At 42.4% G+C, this 22,819-nt stretch overlaps 2 protein-coding genes across 2 annotated transcripts; one reads left to right on the top strand and one right to left on the bottom strand.

Moving 5' to 3' along the window:
• The first annotated feature begins 4,623 nt into the window (after window positions 1-4,623).
• Window positions 4,624-5,039, top strand: LOC306733273 (histone H2A-like). The gene has a single exon (XM_079214483.1). The coding sequence runs from the start codon at window positions 4,637-4,639 to the stop codon at window positions 5,018-5,020; it is 384 nt and encodes a 127-aa protein (XP_079070609.1). The 5' UTR covers window positions 4,624-4,636; the 3' UTR covers window positions 5,021-5,039.
• Window positions 5,040-6,396: 1,357 nt separating this feature from the next.
• On the bottom strand, window positions 6,397-6,853 carry LOC306733245 (histone H3.2; the record flags this gene model as incomplete). Its single annotated transcript, XM_079214454.1, has 1 exon — window positions 6,397-6,853. The coding sequence occupies one exon, from the start codon at window positions 6,851-6,853 to the stop codon at window positions 6,443-6,445; it is 411 nt and encodes a 136-aa protein (XP_079070580.1). The 3' UTR covers window positions 6,397-6,442.
• Between the last annotated feature and the right edge of the window lie 15,966 nt (window positions 6,854-22,819).

The following is a 22,819-nucleotide window of genomic DNA, read 5'->3' on the forward strand; positions in this document are numbered from 1 at the left end:
GCTCTCTGATTTTAATGACATACATAATACAAGTTATTGAGGGAAACAACAGACACAATCTTAGAAGACAGTAGTTTGTGGTCCTTTTGTGGTTCAGACCTACAATGAACATATTGAACCAGATGGTGAATAATTTAACAGATTTAATACATAACTTGAGTTTAATCTGTGATCGTCTTCCCTCTAGTATGAAACTCCAGCGATCAGTCCGCTCAGCTGCAGCGTCCATCACCAAAAGTACCATTTATGTTTCTATCTTTCTTAAACCACTACAATGATTCCTATAACAAGCTGGTTTTGTTCTTAGGAGTCGGCCCCCGTTTGGTTTAGTGGGGTCTCATGTTTCAAAAGCCTGTTTTCAATGTGTTATGCTGTTTGACCTGAATGTCCCCACCATGCACAGCCTCTTGGATCCTGTTGTTTGTGGATTTTAAAGTGAGGCATATTCCTGTGGTCAGACAGTGTGAACAGGGTTAATGTTCCTTCAAGTTAATGGCTGAGTTTTATATGCCTTTTAGTTTTACATGTTTACAATACACTATGTGGAAAGGCTAAGAGATGCCCTTTATTGAACATAAAGTGATGAAAGGGCCGTGATGTTTGTCCAGGTATCTTTACGGTTAATTTGGACATTTGCTTAAAAAAAAAAAGGAAAATAAAGTAACTAGTAGTGAAGCTACTTTTCAAATGCAGTAACTAGTAAAGTAATCTAGTTACAATTTTCAGAACTAACTAGTAACTTTTTCTGAGTAACTACCCCAACACTGTACATACATATTATACACAATATATATCAGGGGTGTCAAAGCTTTTTTCACCGAGGGCCACAAACAGAAAAATATATGAAAGTCTGGGCTACTCAGGTGAGGTATATGGCCAAATGAGGTAAATTATATATATATATATATATATATATATATATATATATATATATATTCATCCAGACGGTCACGTGTGGACAGCAGAGCTCACTCTGCTATGCGGCTGATTTCTTTGCACTATTACAGCATGGAGGTCACACGGTGTGGACCGACCGCGAGCTGTTTTCACCGTATAAGCATCAAGCCCCCCGCGCCTATTCTGGAAAAAAAAAAAAAAAGTAAAAGTAGTGAAGAAGGAGTTTTTGTCTTTCTTTTTTCAGCGGACGTTTCTGAGTCGGTAGAGCTCACGCAGCGCCTCTGACGCGGGATTTCCCCGCATCAACAAGAACCACACTTCGTTATGACATGACAAAACAATACATGATTAAAAAAAGCAGCACACAACGCAACGCCACCGCAGATGAAACACAAAAAGCAACTCACCGGATGCTGTTCATTAAAGACAAAGTCCATCTCCTCTCCTTATTAACAACGAGTTCAGCAACGCGGTCGTTCGGTTTACGGAGCTTCAGTTCCAGCAACAGGCGCCATGGACCGGTGAGGACAGCCGAGCCTCCCGACCGCACCCCGGAAACCTCCACGCGTTCTAGGGCAGAACATATCCGCTCGACAGCAGCAGTCGACGCCTCAAATCCTCCACCAAGTCCGCTAATCTTCCACCGAGCGCCAAAACACGGAGAAAAAACAACATGTCACAACTTCTCTAGCTTCCGCCTGAACCGTTCCAGCTCCCACTGAGCTCCGCCCTGTTGACACACTGGCCAATCACAGCGCATGTTGATGGTCACGCAGGCCCTGCACGTCAAAGAACCCGCCCAGTTTGTCAAACTAACGATCTGATTGGTTGAAGTCCATGACAATCAACCACAACGTCCACTCCCCGTGTACTTTAATCTGCAAAGGCCTGTTTAAACTGCCTTGCTGGCCTGGAGACAGGAGAGAAAACATCTGATTGGATGAAAGCTTCTCCTTCAAACCAGCTGCAGTCTGATGGCTGAAGACTGCAGGCTGAGCAACAGAGCTGTACAATGAGAAAATAATCTGATAGGGAAACATAATGATAATACATGTAGTGTATTTGTGAAAAACAATGAAACTATAAAATAGCTATAACTTTGTAATTCTGTTTAGGCCAGCAGAGAAGGCTTAGAAGGCCCTGATGGCCCACCACTGAGGAAGAAAATGAAATTGGCCGACTTCTGGTACGGTTTAGAGCATGGTCCCAAGAGACTTATTGTTAACCCTCGTGTTGTCTTGGGGTCAAAATGACCCATCAACACACATACATATACACTCGTACACGGGTCATTTTGACCCCAAGACAACACGAGGGTTAAGTGTATATGTGGTGCATACGCCTATCAAATATTGTATATCTATGTTGAACGTACTGCGAGGGCTGCTTTGTTGAATTTAGTTGAATTTACCCCTACGAAGTTAATGGGTCCTTTTCTTTTGAACACAAAGAGATACAAACAAGCTTTTGATGTATTGTGATGAAATTGAACTTTTAATGATCCACAGAGAATTTCGTAAAAATCGAAGCCAGCGTTTAGGAAGATTTGAGGAGAAAATGTTTTTTCACAAAATTCAAAATGGCGGAAATTCTAAGCAGGTGGAGCTAAATGTTCTCCCGGAGCTTTTTGTAGAGCAGAACCACCCGGACATGTGTGCCAAATTTAAGGCCAAGTGGTGATAAGGGGGGAAAACTGTGGCCTTTCACAACTCATAGGTTGTCAAAAAAAAAAACATGTTTTTTAGGGGGCGCTATCTGACTTGCTGTACGGTTTAGAGATCGGTACCAAGAGAGTTATTTCTAAGTTTACATGTGTTACATATGGTTACCAAGTTTCATACATGTAGGTCAACCGTAGCGCTGGGGCTGCTTAAATTAATATTTGTAGGGGGCGCTATCGAGCCGAATTGTGATTTTGAAGCATTAAAATCATATCAGGTAACTACATCTTTGCCTTTAAATGTGTGTGCCAAGTTTAGTTACGTGTCGAGCATGCTTAGTCCCTCAAAAGTACCTTCGTTGTTGACCGCGAAGGATGGGTCGCCACGGCAACAGCGTTACACAAAAAATCAAAAGCTTTAGGGACTGGCGTCATGAAAGTCTTATGTTTGTCTAGAAGTAATTGGAAGTTGATCTGATTGACCGACTAAGAGAAGCAAGCCAAAGTATAGAAATATTTACTTCATGTTGCCATTAGGTGGCGCTATGACTCTAATTAAAAATTAGACTGCACATGTCTTCAGGCCTGGAGGCTGATCAAACATGTGAAACCTGGAAAGGATCTTATCATGTGGAGTCGAGTTACATCGGTTTATTCGGTCATGGCGAAGGATCGAACTTCTGCGATGGACCGACGCTACGCCGTTCAACGGATCCTTACAATCTTCAAGGTGATGCATTATCAATGTCTTAAGTCTATTCCGACGCATTTTGAGAGGGATCTGAATAATCTGTGAGGAGCACGGTGTACAAGTAGAAAACATGTAACTTCCTGTTGCCTCTAGGTGGCGCTATGACTAGGATGAAAAATGATCATATGGATGTCTTCAGGGTCAACAGGTCATGACATATGAGAAATATGGAGTGGATTCCATCATGTACGGCCGAGTTAAAGCAACTTCCATTTTCATGGAAAATGATGTCTCTTTGCCGCTGCTCTGCGCTCACATAGTTCGATATTTTGAAAATCCTTTGATAACTTTTCCCTGCAAAGGTCTCAACATCATATTGCCCGAATGTGAAATCAATCGTGTGTAATCTCTAGGAGGAGTTCGTCAGAATACAACGCCTGAAAACAAGGAAAATGCCAAAATTGAGCGGTTCACTGCAGCGCCCTCTAGTGTTTGAATATTATGAAACAATTTGGGTACGTTAAGGGACACGATGTTGACATATGCTACAAAGTTTGTGAAGATAGGCCAAGTAATTAGGAAGTTATGTGTATTGACATATTGAGCCACGCCCCTAAGAGGTTAATTGGTTAATAACTTCTAAACGCAATGAGATATCAACAAAGTTGAAAATATCGTTTGACCACATTGAACCAATGATGATTCACAGGAAGTTTCGTGAGAAATGGACCCAGCGTTTAGGAGGAATGGGCAAAAATGTGTTTTTTTACAAAATTCAAAATGGCGGAAAATCTAATTAGGCGCATTTTAATTTCACGGATGAGTTTTTTGTAGAGCAGTCCCACCCGGACATGTGTGTAAAATTTCAAGTCAATCGGTCAAAGTTCGCAAAAACGGTGTGCTTTCAGCCTAAAGGGGGCGCTATAGAGACATTTTCTCAGGCTTTTGGTCGACACCCAAATTATATTAAAATGTTCGCTGAGGGTGTGCAAAGTTTGAAGAATGTAGGTTTATCCCAAGCACCTCTTTTCCCTGCGCATAGGTCGACAATAATAAACAAACATTCGAATAACAATAGGTCCTCGACTCTGACTACGTCAGTGCTCGGGCCCTAATTATCTTATAAACATCACATGTAGTAGAAGTAATTATAATTATCTTATAAATGATTAATACGCTTTGAGAGGAGAAGTATTCTGAAACTCTTTTGGCGCCGAGCAGAAGCGTCACAGTGAAAACATGAATCTGAAAGGAGCTCTTCTCTGATTGGACGACCGCAGCTCCGCTCTCTCTGACCAATCAGAGAGCAGCGTGGTTGTATATAAGCCCGCCGGCGCCGCCATGAAGACACTCTCCTCTGTGAGCGACTCAGAAAGCAAGAAGCAAAGATGTCTGGACGTGGAAAGGGAGCCGGTAAGACCAGAGCGAAGGCCAAGACCAGGTCCTCCAGGGCCGGGCTCCAGTTCCCCGTCGGCCGTGTCCACAGACACCTGAGGAAGGGTAACTACGCCCAGCGTGTCGGCGCCGGAGCTCCGGTGTACCTGGCGGCGGTGCTGGAGTACCTGACCGCTGAGATCCTGGAGCTGGCCGGGAACGCTGCCCGCGACAACAAGAAGACCAGGATCATCCCCCGTCACCTGCAGCTGGCCGTCCGCAACGACGAGGAGCTCAACAAGCTGCTGGGCGGAGTGACCATCGCTCAGGGCGGCGTGCTGCCCAACATCCAGGCGGTGCTGCTGCCCAAGAAGACCGAGAAGGCCGCCAAGAAGTAGAGCGCGTGACCGAGACGACGACCACACCAACGGCTCTTTTAAGAGCCACCACACTCCTGAAGAGAGATCCTGTGAATTAATATATTGAATCCTCTTACATTAATAACTATCAAACCTTGTGCAATTGATTTACATGAATAATAATTCAATGTCATGTTTAGCATTACATGATTAATATCAATACATTTATCTAATTATGCAAAATGTCACAAAACAACTTTCCTTCAGAGGCCATGATTTATAATATCTTATTAAAATACAACATTTAAACTTCACTTGATGTCTGCGGTTACCAAACTGCCATAAAGTGATATATAAACATTAAGTGTTTTTATATAATTAAGTTTCCATAAACACATGTAACAGTCTGAGCTCTTAACAAAATAATAATATAATTATCCCACTATTTTTTAGCAGAGAACTTCCTTTAAACAGATTTATGATTCAAATTTTATGAACGTGAAGATAAATTAAGCAATTCATGATTTTAACAACAATGTCTCTTAAGAACCACAAACTAAAGAGAAATCATTTCATTGTAAATATATATTTTACCTTCATGGATCACCTGGTGAACACAACTCAGTTATTAAAGTTATTCCAGTGTACTGCAGAATAACTATTTCATTATTGACTTCTGTACATTCAGCTTTACCCCAGAAATAAGTTTATATTCATTAAATAACTACTTTTAGTAACCTGCATGAATACCTGCATTTATTACTACTTGACCACTCCTCTAATTTTTTAGATCCATTAGATCCATTAGATCCATTAGATGTTTCCATGCTTGAACTGTTCTTTACCCTGGAGATCATGTTATGATGCTCAGTTATGAGTTTAAGGCCTGGTGTTATATTGAATCCTCTGATATAAATAACTATATTAAACATCTGCTCACAAAAGGTTAAATTGATTAATTAATAATAATTCAAGTGTTCATGTTCATCACATGTTTAATGATGACAAATCCATCTATTTATCCATTGATTTCTATAAATCTTCACTGTCATAAAACTCTAATTAAATAATTCACATTATTTTAACAATACTTTTTCAATGAACATCCAGCTGTTGTTACAATATAATTATCGCTTTAACGGCTCAGACCAGAAATTGCTATCTGAGTAACATTAAATATTGATTAGTGTTGCTTCAGTACCAAACAAAGCTTTAATAAAGATTAATCCAACTGTAGAGCAAAGTATATATATATATATATATATATATATATATATATATATATATATATATATATATATATAAATAAAATGAGGACAAAGTGTGTTCGTGACACTACAATGTAAATAAATTGTAATATCTTACAATTAATTAAACATGTTGGGGACCAGGACCGTCAGCTCAGTCAGCGGTGTGGTGGCTCTTAAAAGAGCCGTTGGGGTTCACTACAGGCGGGTCGGTCTAAGCCCTCTCCCCGCGGATGCGGCGGGCCAGCTGGATGTCTTTGGGCATGATGGTGACCCTCTTGGCGTGGATGGCGCACAGGTTGGTGTCCTCGAACAGGCCGACCAGGTAAGCCTCGCTGGACTCCTGCAGAGCCATGACGGCGGAGCTCTGGAAGCGCAGGTCGGTCTTGAAGTCCTGAGCGATCTCCCTCACCAGGCGCTGGAAGGGCAGCTTGCGGATCAGCAGCTCGGTGGACTTCTGGTAGCGGCGGATCTCCCTCAGAGCCACGGTGCCGGGCCTGTAACGGTGGGGCTTCTTCACTCCGCCGGTGGCAGGGGCGCTCTTACGGGCAGCTTTGGTCGCCAGCTGCTTCCTGGGAGCTTTTCCTCCGGTGGACTTCCGGGCGGTCTGCTTGGTTCTGGCCATTGTAGTCGCTCGGTCTGCTGCGGGTTCACGGATCAAGAAGGAATGCCTCGAGAGCGCGAAGAGACGCTTTATAAAGGAGCTGCCGGAGTCAGGGCGGCGCTGATTGGTCCGAGCGGGGAGACACGCGCGCTGTAGCTGCGCTGCGATTGGACCAGAGGAATTCAAAGTAAACCGCCTCTGACTAATCGGATTACCAGCACGTCAGAAATAATGTGATCTATATTTTGTAATGATTCAAAAGATCTGTAATTTATTTAATCGTATTTGTATGTTATATTTATGAAAACATCATATATGTATTTATTAATTCATATACAATAAGATGTTAATTCATGTGATGAGAGCTTTAGTCATTTTTCAATATGCATTTTAAGTTCAACAGCACTTAGTTTTATAAAAGCTGTGTATATACATGTTAATTTTAATTGATTGATTATTTAATCAATTCTGTTAAATAGTATTTAAACAAAGATATTACTGTTTACAAAAGCAGAGGTTTCTGAATGTGAACATGCTTTAGAGCAGTGATGTCATGCTGATCTCTAGTGGGCCGGACCAGTAAAATCACAGCATAATAACGCATACATAACCACAATATTTATCTATGTTTAAATCATTGGTGAAGGTGATCAGAAGATGAGGAAGATGATGAGGAAGAATCTAGTGTTCAAGGCCTTCAGCATCACCTCCGAATCAGAATCAGCTTCATTACGTACACATGGGATTTGATTCCGGTTACACATTGCTCTTACATACACAATATGCAATAAGCCCTGTGAGGTCCTTCAAGTGGGTCCAGCAGGGGCCCTGTGAGGTCCTTCAGGTGGGTCCAGCAGGGGCCCTTTGAGGTCCTTCAGATTTTCAGTCTCAGAAAGAGCCGACTCACATCCTCTTCCAGATCCTCAGTGCCGGTGGGGGGTTGGGTGGGAGAGGTGAGGAGGAGAGTGGAGGTGATTGTTTGATAACGGGGCAGTTGGGCGTGGTGGAAGTGGGCTTATCAAACCTGCAGTAGAACACATTCAGGTCGTCAGCCAGTCGGTGATTGTCTCAGTGGGGGGTGGTCTCCTGTAGTTGGTGAGAACTTCCAGGCCTCTCCAAACTGACGAGGGGTCGTTGGCTGAAAACTTTCCCCCAGCTTACCTGGATCTCCCTCGCTGTGTTCCTGGTACAGAATCCTGTCCCCAGCTCTAGGCCTCCTCTTTAGCCCGACCAAGCTGCCTGAGTCCTGGGCCCTGTTCCTCGTATCTGGCTTCCTGAGTTAGCGGCTAATTGTCAGGATAAGATGACGTAGGTCAGGCTTTCTCGGTTTCTCGAAGCAAGCTTAGATTAATCACCATAGCAACACAGCCAAAAATGTAAACCTGCAGGCTTACTGAAATTCACTGGATAAGATGGACACTCCCACGGACAAAAAAGGCAGCTCACTTCCTCATTGATGAAGGAGCGATATTAGTTATATTAGTTTTATAGGGAGAGAGTTCTTCCAGATCACAGGATCCATCCTTTACATCATCATGACTTCCTGTACGCGGCGATATAGATTTTGACGGCAAGAAATAATTTATTTAGAGAGCTTCTCGAGCCGCGGACATTGATCACCACAGACGCAGCTGATCGTCTCAGACACAGACTATCAGCCGCTGCATGCCGCTGTTCTTAAGTTTATTTAGCTCTTAAGAAACTTATGGATGTGTTGAAAGCATCATAATTATATGACAGTGTTATTAGTACACCATACATATCATTATTGTAGAACATGATTAAGGTGATCGTGATGAGAATACAGAGAATCACACACAATTTATTTTCACTGCTTCAATTGATTGAATTTCTGATTATGAATAATACATACATACTGATCCGCCCATACACATATTCAAACTCCTCGTTATATGGTAATCTACACATACATGTATATACACACATATAGTACATGATTCATACGTGCATACAGTACATATATCCTCATAAGTTTATATTTATTTGTAAATATAATCTGATTGATTAGCCGATACATTTTCTCAACACTGACGCATTTAACTTGTCTGATATATTTAGACGCTTATGTCTCTCAGAGGGGGCGGAGTTAAAGCTGCGTTCACGGCAACAATGTTGCAAAAACGAATATTCGCAACGCGTTTGCTGTGAGTGACTACGATATTGACTTCCTCATATGCCTTCATGATCATCTCCTGCTTCTCAGCAGAGAAATAAAAAGAGGTTCCTCTGAGTTTATTGTCCATTGTACTGTTAGAACATGGTGGTGTCAGTGCTCCATTATTATGGAATGAAACAGCCTCAGCATTGCTTCGTTGCTCTCAGTCTCTCTTTCGTTTGCGCTCTCAGTCTCTTTCCTCCCGAGGATAATCCGCCTGCTGTCCTCCTCCTCACGCAGCAGTCCAGCCTTTCGGAACCCGTTGGTGGTGGTGGATTCTTTGACACTGCTCCACGCTGTTAGGATCCACTGGGTTGGTGATGGTGGATTCTTTGACACTGCTCCACGCTGTTAGGATCCACTGGGTTGGTGATGGTGGATTCTTTGACACTGCTCCACGCTGTTAGGATCCACTGGGTTGGTGATGGTGGATTTTTTGACACTGCTCCACGCTGTTAGGATCCACTGGCAGACTTGAGGAAAAGTTGCTCTTCGCATGCGGCCAGTTTTTGTGAAGGATTTCTCGCCGCTCGTCATCGAAGCCTCCCACTGAACTCGGAGTGCCACCTTAAATGAACGTTCCACAGTAATGTTCCACAGTAAGGCGCTGCAAATACTTTGTTATGCCCCCAGGAATCACAGCTGGAATTGAGTTTGTCATCTTGATGGCTGCTTTCACAGAATCTGTTATATGGGCCCTCATGCTGTCCAAAACAAGCAATGCCTTTTTTCTGTGAAAAAATACTCCCGTTTGCTTCCTGTAGTATTCATTCAGCCACTCCTTCATTAGACTTTCTATCATCCACCCTTTCTTGTTGACTTTCACGGCGATTCCTTTCGGGAATTTTTCTTTTGGCATTGTCATCCGCATAAAAATTACCAAGGGTGGAAGCTTTAGTCCGGAGGCTGTGCAAAAAACCTTGGAGTGAGATTTTGTCGGGGGTGACCAAAATGTTTCCGCGCACGCAGCCACACACGTTGGTGGCTCAATTATCAGGAAATTTGAATTAATTTGGCGTTGTACCCATGTTGTATTGTAGTGTTTTTTAAGCTTAGTTTGTCACATGTGGACTTGCACATCTATTTAAAATGAGTTGTTTATGTGTAGATTACAATGCATGAAATATGATAATTAATAAGGGATATTATTATGAAGGATTTGTGATTGTATGCATATTAAGGTCATTTTTATTACTGTGTAATGATGTCCATGTGTATATTGCAATGGTTAATTGTCTATCAGGTCACAGAGTCACTAGTTTGCTGGAGTCACATGAACTCTGTGCTGCAGAGTTCAGAGGTCATTTGCACACAGACAGTGTTTGAGGGTTTTACAAAGGAGCATTTGGTCTGCCGGAAACCGGTGGATTGCTCCCTCCAGGTGGGGACAAACTGCCTACCCCAAGCGAAGGAGTTCAAGTATCTCGGGGTCTTGTTCACGAGTGAGGGTAAGGTGGAGCGGGAGATCGACAGACGGATCGGTGCGGCTGCAGCAATAAAACAGGCGCTGTACCGGTCCGTCCTGGTGAAGAGGAGCTGAGCCGGAAGGCGAAGCTCTCCATTTACTGGTCGGTCTATGTTCCAACCTTCACCTATGGTCACAAACTCTGGGTCGTGACCGAAAGAACGAGATCTCGAATACAAGCGGCCGAAATGAGCTTCCTCCGCAGGGTGGCCGGGCTCACCCTTAGAGATAGGGTAAGGAGCTCGGACATCAGGAGGGAGCTTGGAGTCGAGTCGCTGCTCCTTCGTGTCGAAAGGAATCAGCTGAGGTGGTTCGGGCATCTAGTCAGGATGCCTCCTGGACGCCTCCCATTAGAGGTTTTCCAGGCACGTCCAACTGGTAAGAGACCCCGGGGAAGACCGAGGACACGCTGGAGGGATTATATCTCCCGGCTGGCCTTGGAACGCCTCGGGATCCCCCAGAATGAGCTGGAAAGGGTTGCGGGTGAGAGGGAAGCCTGGGTCGGCCTGATGGACCTGCTGCCACCGCGACCCGACCCCGGATAAGCGGCTGATAATGGATGGATGGCATTTGGTCTTAAGGAACAAAGAGAATGGACCACCTGTGGTTTATGACACGAGATAAGGAACTGGAGGGGGATTCGAGCCAGTCGAGATGAAGGGTTTCTGGGGAAGGATGACTGTACGCTGAAGTAAGATTCTCATAAGTTGGAACATATAGAACTGAATAACAATTCCTTCTAGGTCAAATATTGCGTTAGCAAACACAGGAGGGCGGAGTGAGGACTTCAGGTACCGGAAAACATGAATGTTATGGAGCCATCTTCAAAACCTGTGCCAAGAGAGACTCCGCCCCTGTGGGACTTTTAGCCAATCGCATACCGTAGAACTAACCAATGAGTGGCCTTAAGCTCTGGGAGTGAGATAAACTAACACACGAGACTGGAAGGGGCTCTTGAACCACGGAGGCGGCAGCTAACTGGGGACAGACTGTGAATCTGTGAGCAAGAGAGGGCCTCAAGCGAGAATGCATACTCTGTTTTTGTGATGAACCTTTTATTAAATACTTTTTAATTATACCTCATCGAATTCCGGACTATAACTTCTACATGACTTCCCATGATCACCCGGGATTTAAACAATACAATTCACAGTACCCATGTTGTCCCCATGTTGTACCCTGCATCCTGGTGGTTTGTGGGGCCCAAAGTCACACTGGAGATGGACAACATTGGTTACATTCTGTGAAGCAAAGACATAGCTGATGGTTCACCCCCAGGACATTTTGGTTTAAGTAGATGTTATTTCCTGCATTCTAGTGGATTTTTGGGTGGTATGCTAAAGATGTAGCCTGGTACCAGCCGAACTTAGCCCCGCCCACAACATTTGAGGTCTGGAAGTTCGGTCTGGCACTGCTCCGTTGGGAAGAAATTATTCAAAATCAAAAATTGTGTGTGTGTGTGTGTGTGTGTGTGTGTGTGTGTGCAGCACTGCAGTGTTTTAATGTTGTTGGCTTGTTTCGTTAGCACTAAATGTGACTGGTTGTTTGGTGGTTATTTGGACAACATGGGTGCACAACATCGCGAGGCGAGCGCTGCGTCATGGAACAGTGGCCGCGCCTTTCCTTCTTGTCAAAGGGACGAACAGAGCCCGATGATTCCAGCCACGGGTGGTGCTGGCTGGAGGTTCTGCTGGAGGTTCTGCTGGAGGTTCTGCTGGAGGTTCTTGGAGGTTCTGCTGGAGGTTCTGCTGGAGGTTCTGTTGGAGGTTCTGCTGGAGGTTCTTGGAGGTTCTGCTGGAGGTTCTGTTGGAGGTTCTGCTGGAGGTTCTTGGAGGTTCTTGGAGGTTCTGCTGGAGGTTCTTGGAGGTTCTTGGAGGTTCTGCTGGAGGTTCTGTTGGAGGTTCTGCTGGAGGTTCTGCTGGAGATGCAGATAGGGGTGCTGCATCTGAGAAGGCAGATGGCGCTGGAGAGGCGGAGGGTGCGCTGTTCACGGGGCACGCGGCGCGTTTTGTGACTTTACAGTTGCAGCCCGCCGTAGTGGGCAGAGCCGCACGCCGTGTTCAATACATGCACGGGTCAGACAGGAACTTTTTTTTTTCTTCCCCAGTCTGCATCTGACGTGTACACACGTCATTGAAGGCCTTGTTCTAAAACCCACGGCCCGCCACTGCACTATGGTAGTTGACCTATGAAAATCCATTAATTAGCCGCATCGTTGTAAAAGCCGCAGTCTCAAAGTGTGTGAAAAAAAGTGACGGCTTATATCCCAGAAATTAGGGTATGTGTGTCTCATATCCCTTTATGTTGTTATGGTTTATGTGCAGATTATAATTTGCTCATAAAATAGGCAGACAACAGTTTATGAAACTCAACTCATGTTGACTTGATATGCTTTATTGTAATGATACACAATAGTTGATTAAAAGATGATAATCATAAACATGAGTCAGACTGAAGAGCTCGTCCAGTTTAACTCAAAACTCATCAAAGCTTCTGAGCTGAAGTCAAATAAAATAAAAGAGTGAAGCTGAAGTTCAACACCAGAGAGAATATCAATACAACAGTTTATCACTTTACAACAGTTTGATCACTTTACAGCAGTTTATCACTTTACAACAGTTTGATCACTTTACAGCAGTTTATCACTTTACAACAGTTTGATCACTTTACAGCAGTTTATCACTTTACAACAGTTTGATCACTTTACAGCAGTTTATCACTTTACAACAGTTTGATCACTTTACAGCAGTTTATCACTTTACAACAGTTTGATCACTTTACAGCAGTTTATCACTTTACAACAGTTCATCACTTTACAACAGTTTGATCACTTTACAGCAGTTTATCACTTTACAACAGTTTGATCACTTTACAGCAGTTTATCACTTTACAACAGTTTATCACTTTACAACAGTTTGATCACTTTACAGCAGTTTATCACTTTACAACAGTTTATCACTTTACAACAGTTCATCACTTTACAACAGTTTGATCACTTTACAGCATTTTATCACTTTACAACAGTTTAATCACTTTACAGCAGTTTATCACTTTACAACAGTTTGATCACTTTACAGCAGTTTATCACTTTACAACAGTTTAATCACTTTACAGCAGTTTATCACTTTTCAACAGTTTGATCACTTTACAGCAGTTTATCACTTTACAACAGTTTAATCACTTTACAGCAGTTTATCACTTTACAACAGTTTGATCACTTTACAGCAGTTTATCACTTTACAACAGTTTAATCACTTTTAATCACTTTTAATCACTTTTAATCACTTCTTATCATGGCAGCCACTGAGGTAATTCAGGTCATTTCACTCAGTTAGGAAGGTTCAACTCACCAAAGAGGAATATTCCACTGCAGCCCAAGTGATCAAACTGCTGTAAAGTGATCAAACTGTTATAAAGTGATCAAACTGCTGTAAAGTGATCAAACTGTTATAAAGTGATCAAACTGCTGTAAAGTGATCAAACTGTTATAAAGTGATCAAACTGCTGTAAAGTGATCAAACTGTTATAAAGTGATCAAACTGCTGTAAAGTGATCAAACTGTTATAAAGTGATCATGTTGGATGATCGTCTCTGAGCTCATGTTGGATGATCGTCTCTGGGCTCATGTTGGATGATCGTCTCTGGGCTCATGTTGGATGATCGTCTCTGAGCTCATGTTGGATGATCGTCTCTGGGCTCATGTTGGATGATCGTCTCTGAGCTCATGTTGGATGATCGTCTCTGGGCTCATGTTGGATGATCGTCTCTGGGCTCATGTTGGATGATCGTCTCTGGGCTCATGTTGGATGATCGTCTCTGGGCTCATGTTGGATGATCGTCTCTGAGCTCATGTTGGATGATCGTCTCTGAGCTCATGTTGGATGATCGTCTCTGGGCTCATGTTGGATGATCGTCTCTGGGCTCATGTTGGATGATCGTCTCTGGGCTCATGTTGGATGATCGTCTCTGAGCTCATGTTGGATGATCGTCTCTGAGCTCATGTTGGATGATCGTCTCTGGGCTCATGTTGGATGATCGTCTCTGCTGCCTTGGCCGCGTCGAAGACTTCCAAAGGAAGTGAATCGTGCAGAATGCCTTCGTGTCCCATCTACAGTCCAACCTGCATTCATCCAGGGTTTCTCCATGAACCTGAAGGCATAAAGACATTCACATCTTAACTGACATCTCCAAAATAGTACTAGTTCAATGTTTTGAGAGTCCTCATTAAAAATCCCTAAAACAAAAAAGGTGAAGGAGACTCCATTGAAAAGGTAGTTTGTAATTATACAAAATCTCTATAAAAATGTGTGTGCCTATGGGTATTACGGCTAATGAACATAAAACATGTTACCATTGTCGCATTACAACCATTGAGTGTAGTAAATGTGTAAATACAGTCTTACATGATCACACATCCGGATTATGTCGGAGGAATCCTCTGAAAGATAGAAGCATGGAGACAAGCAGGGCAGCTGCTCTTCGGTTCTGGTTTGTATCCTACAAAAACAGACAAGAGTAGATGAATGCAATATCAAAGGTATGATGTTAACTTGAGTACAGAGAAGGCCTAAACACCGCCGATGATGTCCATGATGCTGTTTATAATGATGGATTATTCTTCCTTGTCTATTAGAGGAGAATGCACAAAACTTACATTTCCACATCGCGTGCTGGACAGTCTTGATGACATCTGGAAACAGAAAAAAAATGAATTGCACGATAGTTTAACATTTTTATTTCATAGAGATTATATATATCTCATGTGTTTACTTTATGCTTAAATTATCAATCTTTTACATTTCTAAATAGTTAAAACAAAAACAGGCATCAAGCGATTTTGAAGCAAAAATCCTCCAGTTTACAAAAAACAACAATATGCATCCACACAGCAGAGGGAGGGGGATCAACACGGTCTGTGCTCAGTGCGCAGCTGCGACCCTACAGCATGATCTGCATTAATATAAGTCATTACTGGCATACACAGTAAATAGCAACACATTCATACATACATGTTGTCTACTGTAAGGTCAAAATAAAATACAAAGAGCAAGCAAAACACGGTCAATGTGAATCCCTCAGCCGTATGACTCTATACATTCAGACTGCTTAAAGTTTGTATTAGCTAGCAAGCTAGCTAGCACGCTCTAGCTAGCAACATTAATTATGTTTCATCAACTGCAGGACGGATAAAATAGGTCAACCATTTGTCTTAGAAGAAGTTCTAGCTAAACATTAAAGCCACAAAGTATCTAAGCCTTTCCAGACCATTGACAAGCACGAGTTACATAACTGTGTTACATTACTAAAGTTTCACATGCTATTAATTAAGAAAAATACTTGAAGTCATAATTTAAACTCACCTTCATGCGCCCAAGCGAAACTCCTGAGCGCTCTGTTCCGTTGGCTACTTGTTGCAGGTGGAAAGTAACGGTGAATTACTCCGCCTCATTCACTGGAGGTTGTCAGGTTAATAGAATCCCTCCGCCGGTGGAAATAGTCCTTTCTTGTTTACCAGAAAATGCCTATATTTTCATTGGAATTTAAGTATATGACTTATCTGCAGTGTTTAACCAGTAGATTATGGCCAGGCTTCAACCTGGCCATGATTTAAAAAATACAGTTTACCTAAAACACAAACATGACAGCAGTTGCTTATTTAAATCCTCACTCCCGCCTTTTTACCAGTCTTTTCTTTTTTTTACTGATAACTTAAAGAGTCAAGTTCAATTAACACTAGCAAATCTCAAAAAGTCAACACAAGGCATTATTGTACGTTTAACTAAGTTTTAACTTGAACAGTTAAGTTCAAATATAAAACTTGTCAGAGCTCTTTGAGTCAAAGAGAAGAAGTAAGTGGACATAACTAAACAGGGCTGTGATGTTTTACAGTGTATGTTCTGGTCATGCCCTGCTCTGACATCTTACTGGTGTACGATCTTTAAAACACTTTCTGAGGCTCTTATTATTGATCTCCAACCCAACGCAACTTCAGCTATATTTGGTGTCACAGACAGACAACACTGCACAATAACAAAAACATTAAAACATCATGGCGTTTATGACACTTCTTGCACGTAGAAGAATGTTGTTGCACTGGAAATCAACAAACCCACCCAAGACATCTATGTGGTTTGGTGACCTGATGCAATTCATTCATCTAGAGAAATGAAATACTCGCTGAGGGGGTCAAGGAACACATTCTTTTCCACCTGGGACCCGGTTCTACATACTTGGGTAAACTCAAAACGATGCCTGATTCCCCTAGCAGTATCTTTTGGTATTGTCCCTAAATCAATATGCGCACAATAGACATAACCCTTTTTCTTTTCTTTTTCTTTTCTTTTTCTTTTGTTCATGTTTTAATCTGATTGTTGGATAGGCGATAATTTGGGCGCTCTGGTTTCTGCCTCCTGGCCAGAACTGCTGCCAATCAGTTTGTGGGAATGATTGTGTGATGTGATGATGTTTGATGTGCAGAGTGAAGCAGGTGTGTTCACGTTCAGATGTACCAGAGATGTGTGTGTTTAGGTGCGTGTGTGTGTGCAGACGTCTGGCTCGGCGAAATGAGGTGACCTCTTTTTATTTATTTGTATGTATTTATTTTCCTATACTCTAGGTGGGTGTCCAGTGGGAGGGGTGGGTATGTTGTATGTTTGTATATGTCAAGAAAAAGATGGAAGTGTCAGTTGAAATGCATGTTTGCCATGTTATGTGTCTACCGACATTTCCAAATAAAAAAAATAATAATAATAAAAAAATTAGGTAATTTCAGTCTTTTTGAAAGATTCTGTATAGTTATGTATGTTGTAATACCTTGTGTCCTGAAGATGCAGTTTTAGTTTTTTAATTAAAATGCAGCTAGTTGAGTGAAAAATAATAGTTCCCTCTCTAGCATCAACACTAGCTGCTTGTTTTGGTTTATCATTAAACTTGGTGTTGTGCTAGCATCATATCCTGTACTATCTCAGGTTAAAACTAAACCATCTTTTCATTACATACATCTGAGAAGTTGAGAATGTTCCTGGATTTGGGTCAAGGCTTGTCATTCAGGGTGATGGTGGGTCAGAGCCAGACCAGTTGAGAACCAGTGAACTAGGAACCAGACCAGTTGAGAACCAGTGGTAAAGGAGCCAGACCAGCTGAGAACCAGTGAACTAGGAACCAGACCAGTTGAGAACCAGTGGGATAGGAGCCAGACCAGTTGAGAACCAGCGGTATAGGAGCCAGACCAGTTGAGAACCAGTGAACTATGAGCCAGACCAGTTGAGAACGAGTGGGATAGGAGCCAGACCAGTTGAGAACCAGTGAACTAGGAACCAGACCAGTTGAGAACCAGTAGTATAGGAGACAGACCAGTTGAGAATGAGTAGTATAGGAGACAGACCAGTTGAGAACCAGTGGTCTAGACCAGCGGTTCCCAAACGTTTTAGGCCACGCACCCCCTTCTACATCCCGACCGGGTTCACACCCCCAATCCTCCACACCTTAAAAAAAACGCAACAGAGTCTATTTATAGCCGCATAAAATCGGACCAATGCGAGAACTGTTTGCTCGCGCGTGGCGTTTGTTACAAGATTTAGTCCAATGTATGAATGTCAGTTACACAGGCGTCACTTTTAAAGAGCAGTAAGGGCCGTTCACACCAGACGCGACTCTCAAAAACGCGTCGCTAGTAAAACCATTGTTTTCCTCTGCTACGTCCTCTGGCGCTTTTTAAATGCGCGCGACGCGTTTTTCTAGCGTTTTGTCGGCGCGCTTAAAAGTTGAAATATTCTCAGCTTTAAGCGCCTTCCGCGGCGTCGCACAGCTCAAACAGCTCTCTGCATGGCGAGGACACACAGGCTCAGAGGCAGATTGCATTTCACATGTATTTACTTAAACACAGTAAGCACGTAAAGATCAAAGAGTGGCACAAAGGCTCAGAAACAGATATGAATAAAAAAGGAGTCCATATGAGGATGTTCACATGCAGCGCAGCAAGAGAGATAAAGAGGGAGAAAGTCTCTCACTTTGAGAGACTCACATGGATGAGACTGCAATTGTTTTTGGCTGTTTTGTAACTCTTCCAATTTTGATCTAAAAATGTAAGGGGCTTCTGACTTGCACTGGCATGCTGGTGTTCAGGTGACGGCGCAAATAAGAGTCTTCAGACAGCTGTTAGCCAGAACCTCACTGCACAACAATCTGCATTCCAATCCAAGTGAAGCCCAGACCCAGAGAATCGTCATCATGTTTCCTCTTTTCTTCCCAGTCTGATCCTCACTCTCGTCTCCTCTTTCTTCACCTTGACTCTTCGATGGTCTCTGTGCTCCCGGTTTGTCTGATATCTCTTCCTCCTTCTCGGTCTCCTCCGTCTCCTCTTCCTCCGACTCCCGGTCGGTTTCTTCTCCCGGTCTCTCCTCAGCACCTCTCTGTTTCTCTCCCTCCGGTTCCTCCCTCTCTCTCTGTCCCTCTCCTCTTTTATTACTAATAGCTTCAGATGTCCCACCTGACAGCTTCCTGATTTCAGCCAGTTTAACATATTTTCATGATGTTGCTGAATGAATGAAATGACGCTAGGTGCACAAGCTAGGCTAGCTAGCGTGTAGTAAAAGACAGTCTGGAGGCCGGACCTGAAGTGCATCTATTTATTAAATTGTACGTTTTTAATTTTAAATTTAAATCTTACAAAGGGACATTTTATAATCAAAAAATCCTACTTAATTTTTTTATTTTTATTATGTTTAATATTAATTATTACACCATTAGACCACCATTACATTTTTCCTCTCGCGCACCCCCTAGAGGCAGCTCGCGCTCCCAGGGATGGACATGTTGTTGTTTGAATGTGATTAACTGTTTGTAAAATGTAGAAGTGAAAGCACTGATCAGTTGTGTGCATTGGTGCTTGCCCTGTCAGAAACACTGTTATCGGAGTTGGAGAACCCACTGGAGCCGTCAGGGCCTGTAAGCCTTCTCTGCTGGCCTAAGCAGAATCACAAAGTTATAGCTATTTTATCATTTTTAATTAACCTCTTAACGTTCTGCCATCCCGCGGCGTCCTTTTCTGGACATTCTAGTGCACACTGTACCCCCTATTTATAGTTCGGTACGAGTTCGGTACGAGTGCCAACCCGTGCTGTGCAACCCGTTTCAAGATCAGACCACCACAGCAGCTACAAACGAGACTTTTGTCAGACAACAACAAACAAACAAACAATAGCAAAATCCAGGCAACTCACCGATGACGCCTCATATTGATCCATAAATCCATAACATTCCAACAACAACAGCGTTGTTACGTCGTAAAGGTCCAATAAAAATAAATCCCATAAAAGATTTAGTCCAAAACACGTGATTACATCCATAAATATCCACCAACTGGCGTTACATCTTTTCATATCAGCTGGAAGATATGAAAGAAAAACGGAAAACAGCATGTTTGCATGGGAGCACAGCTACAAAACACCAGCACCAAAATGTCCGCCGAAATCTAACGTTTACAATGAAAGCCCACTTGAACCAATAGGAGCTTCATGTCCTGACTGACAGGCTACATTACCCAACCAGAAGCTACGTTGAAGTTCAGGCTCAGCCTCTATTTTCTTACGTGGCTCAAGCCTGTCACGTCGTACAGCTCAGATGACAGGCGTTTCGGACAGCCAATGAAATTGCCTAAAAAACGGGACTAATCAAGGGTGGGTGGAGATGATCCCAACAGGCTTCACCAGAACAGACTTCTGCTCATAGATCCTCAGTCTGTCATTGAATTAGCATAAAAATGCATTTACACTTCATTTTCTCTGTATCAGCAATACTGGTAGTAAATATGAATAGTACCTCTATAAGTTTGCAAGACTATAAGCCACATGTATCAAACTCAAGGCCCGCGGGCCGAATCCGGCCCTCCGCGTCATTTTATGTGGCCCGGGACGGCTTCCCGGACCCGTTTTCTGTGAATCGCGGACCTTTGCATGGGCTTTTATTTTGAAGGGGATTTTTTATGTGCTAGCCGTTGGACTATTTGTGATAGTTAAGCTTCATTACCGACATTTTTATTCCATGTTTGTGCATGAAAACACTGAGTCTGTTAAAAAAAGGCTGAAGTTATAAAATTAGTATGTGTGTTGTGTCACCTCATGTCCTTAAGATGCACTTTTGGGTTTTTAATTGAGTGTAAAAGGGAATATTTCAAACAACTGTTTTGTGTTGGCATACTGTGATATTGTGTAGTTTCTCAAGTTTAAACTGCACCATATCGTTAAATTAATTTGAGAAGTTGAAAATGTTCCTTGCATTGGATCTCAGCTTGTCATTAAGTGGTCAAGGTGGATCCTGCCCCAGACCAGTTGAACCACTGCAGCCAGACCAGTTGAACCACTGCCCCAGACCAGTTGAACCACTGCCCCAGACCAGTTGAACCACTTCCCCAGACCAGTTCAGAACCACTGCCCCAGACCAGTTCAACCACTGCCCCAGACCAGTTCAGAACCACTGCCCCAGACCAGTTCAACCACTGCCCCAGACCAGTTCAGAACCACTGCAGCCAGACCAGTTGAACCACTGCCCCAGACCAGTTCAGAACCACTGCCCCAGACCAGTTGAACCACTTCCCCAGACCAGTTCAGAACCACTGCCCCAGACCAGTTCAACCACTGCCCCAGACCAGTTCAGAACCACTGCAGCCAGACCAGTTGAACCACTGCCCCAGACCAGTTGAACCACTGCAGCCAGACCAGTTCAACCACTGCCCCAGACCAGTTCAACCACTGCCCCAGACCAGTTCAACCACTGCCCCAGACCAGTTCAACCACTGCCCCAGACCAGTTGAACCACTGCCCCAGACCAGTTGAACCACTGCCCCAGACCAGTTGAACCACTGCCCCAGACCAGTTGAACCACTGCCCCAGACCAGTTGAACCACTGCCCCAGACCACATGCATGTTCTTATTTGCTCACAATTATTTGTTGGACCAGTTATGTCCTTCTCAACTGTGACAAAAAAGCTTTGAAGAAAGTTAATATAATAACGTGCGTTTGATCTTTGTCTTTGTTATTTTCTTCTGTTTTAAGTTTGATCTTTTATAATTGTATATTTATTATTTATTATAATTTAGTAACGTGGGTTTCTTAACCCTAAATTAAATGGATTTCTTCCATATATTTGTACACTTGAATGAACAATAATCTAACACAAAGACAGTTAACATGATGTTCGGGGAGAGTTAAATGTCTACAGGGTTACAGCTACAACCCTTTGAGGACGACCACGATGCTGATGAGGCCCTTTGGGGGGAGAATGAGTTTGACACCGCTGCTATAACCCTTTTTAATAGGTATATAGTATATATATATATATATATATATATATATATATATATATATATATATATATCTATATATATATATATATATATATATATATATATATATATATATATATATATATATATATATATATATATACATATATATATGAATATTTTTTCAGTCTCAAAATGAAAAACGCCTAGACATTTCATTAGAAAAACATGTGTAAAATATGAATTTTCTGTGATATTGTTATCTGCTTTTTACTTAGACTAGAAAAGGCTTCAGGTTATGGTCCCATTGTGTTTTCCAGTCCATAAGTCACATTTATAGTCATCTACAGGCATCTATTTACAAAGAAATGTTCAGGCGGAAATAAAAACCTTATACTTTAGTGTGTTCAAACTCATATAACTCAGTGTCAGCAGCACTTAAAGTGACTCTGACTATTGAGGGAAAAAAGCTTCAGATTGTTCCCTTTCAAAAGAGACCAAGACCATGTATTTACTCCACATAGTTCAAGTACAGCTTCCTGTTTACTTTGGGTATACCTGGATAGGCGGTTTCGTCAAATTTGACCGGAATGTTAAGCTAAACAGCTGATCCACTGAAGCGCAGGTAGAAAATCCACGGCCCGCCACTGGCAAGAGGGATGAGGGCATGTTGGCCTTCATGAAAAGGCAGACAGAGACTTTATTGAGTTTTAAATACATACAAGTTTAAATTATTTTTGAAAATCCCCTTTGTGTGACCTCAACACATTGAACATATACTTGTGAGATTAAATATGAGATAATGTTGTGATCATTATCACATTGTTCTTTTTAGATGTAGCTTGAATGAATTATAAATAATACATAATATAACAATAATACATGTTCCTCTCTGCATTACATAATTATAACTCATTACATTGTTCAATAGAAACTATACATGAGTTCAGAATGAGACAAAAGGTTCATGACGTTTATTATATTATTCTACAACTGATCTTTTATCTCATTTGTTTACTTATTCAAGAGTTTTTCTACAGGAATCCTGTTTACACATGAAACTG

This window comes from Taurulus bubalis (genome assembly GCF_910589615.1).
Source record: "Taurulus bubalis genome assembly, chromosome: 2".
NCBI classification, from domain to species: domain Eukaryota; kingdom Metazoa; phylum Chordata; class Actinopteri; order Perciformes; family Cottidae; genus Taurulus; species Taurulus bubalis.

Excerpts from the sequence above, each read along its gene's own strand:
- LOC306733273 (XM_079214483.1), top strand. The coding sequence starts at position 4,637 with ATGTCTGGACGTGGAAAGGGAGCCGGTAAGACCAGAGCGAAGGCCAAG.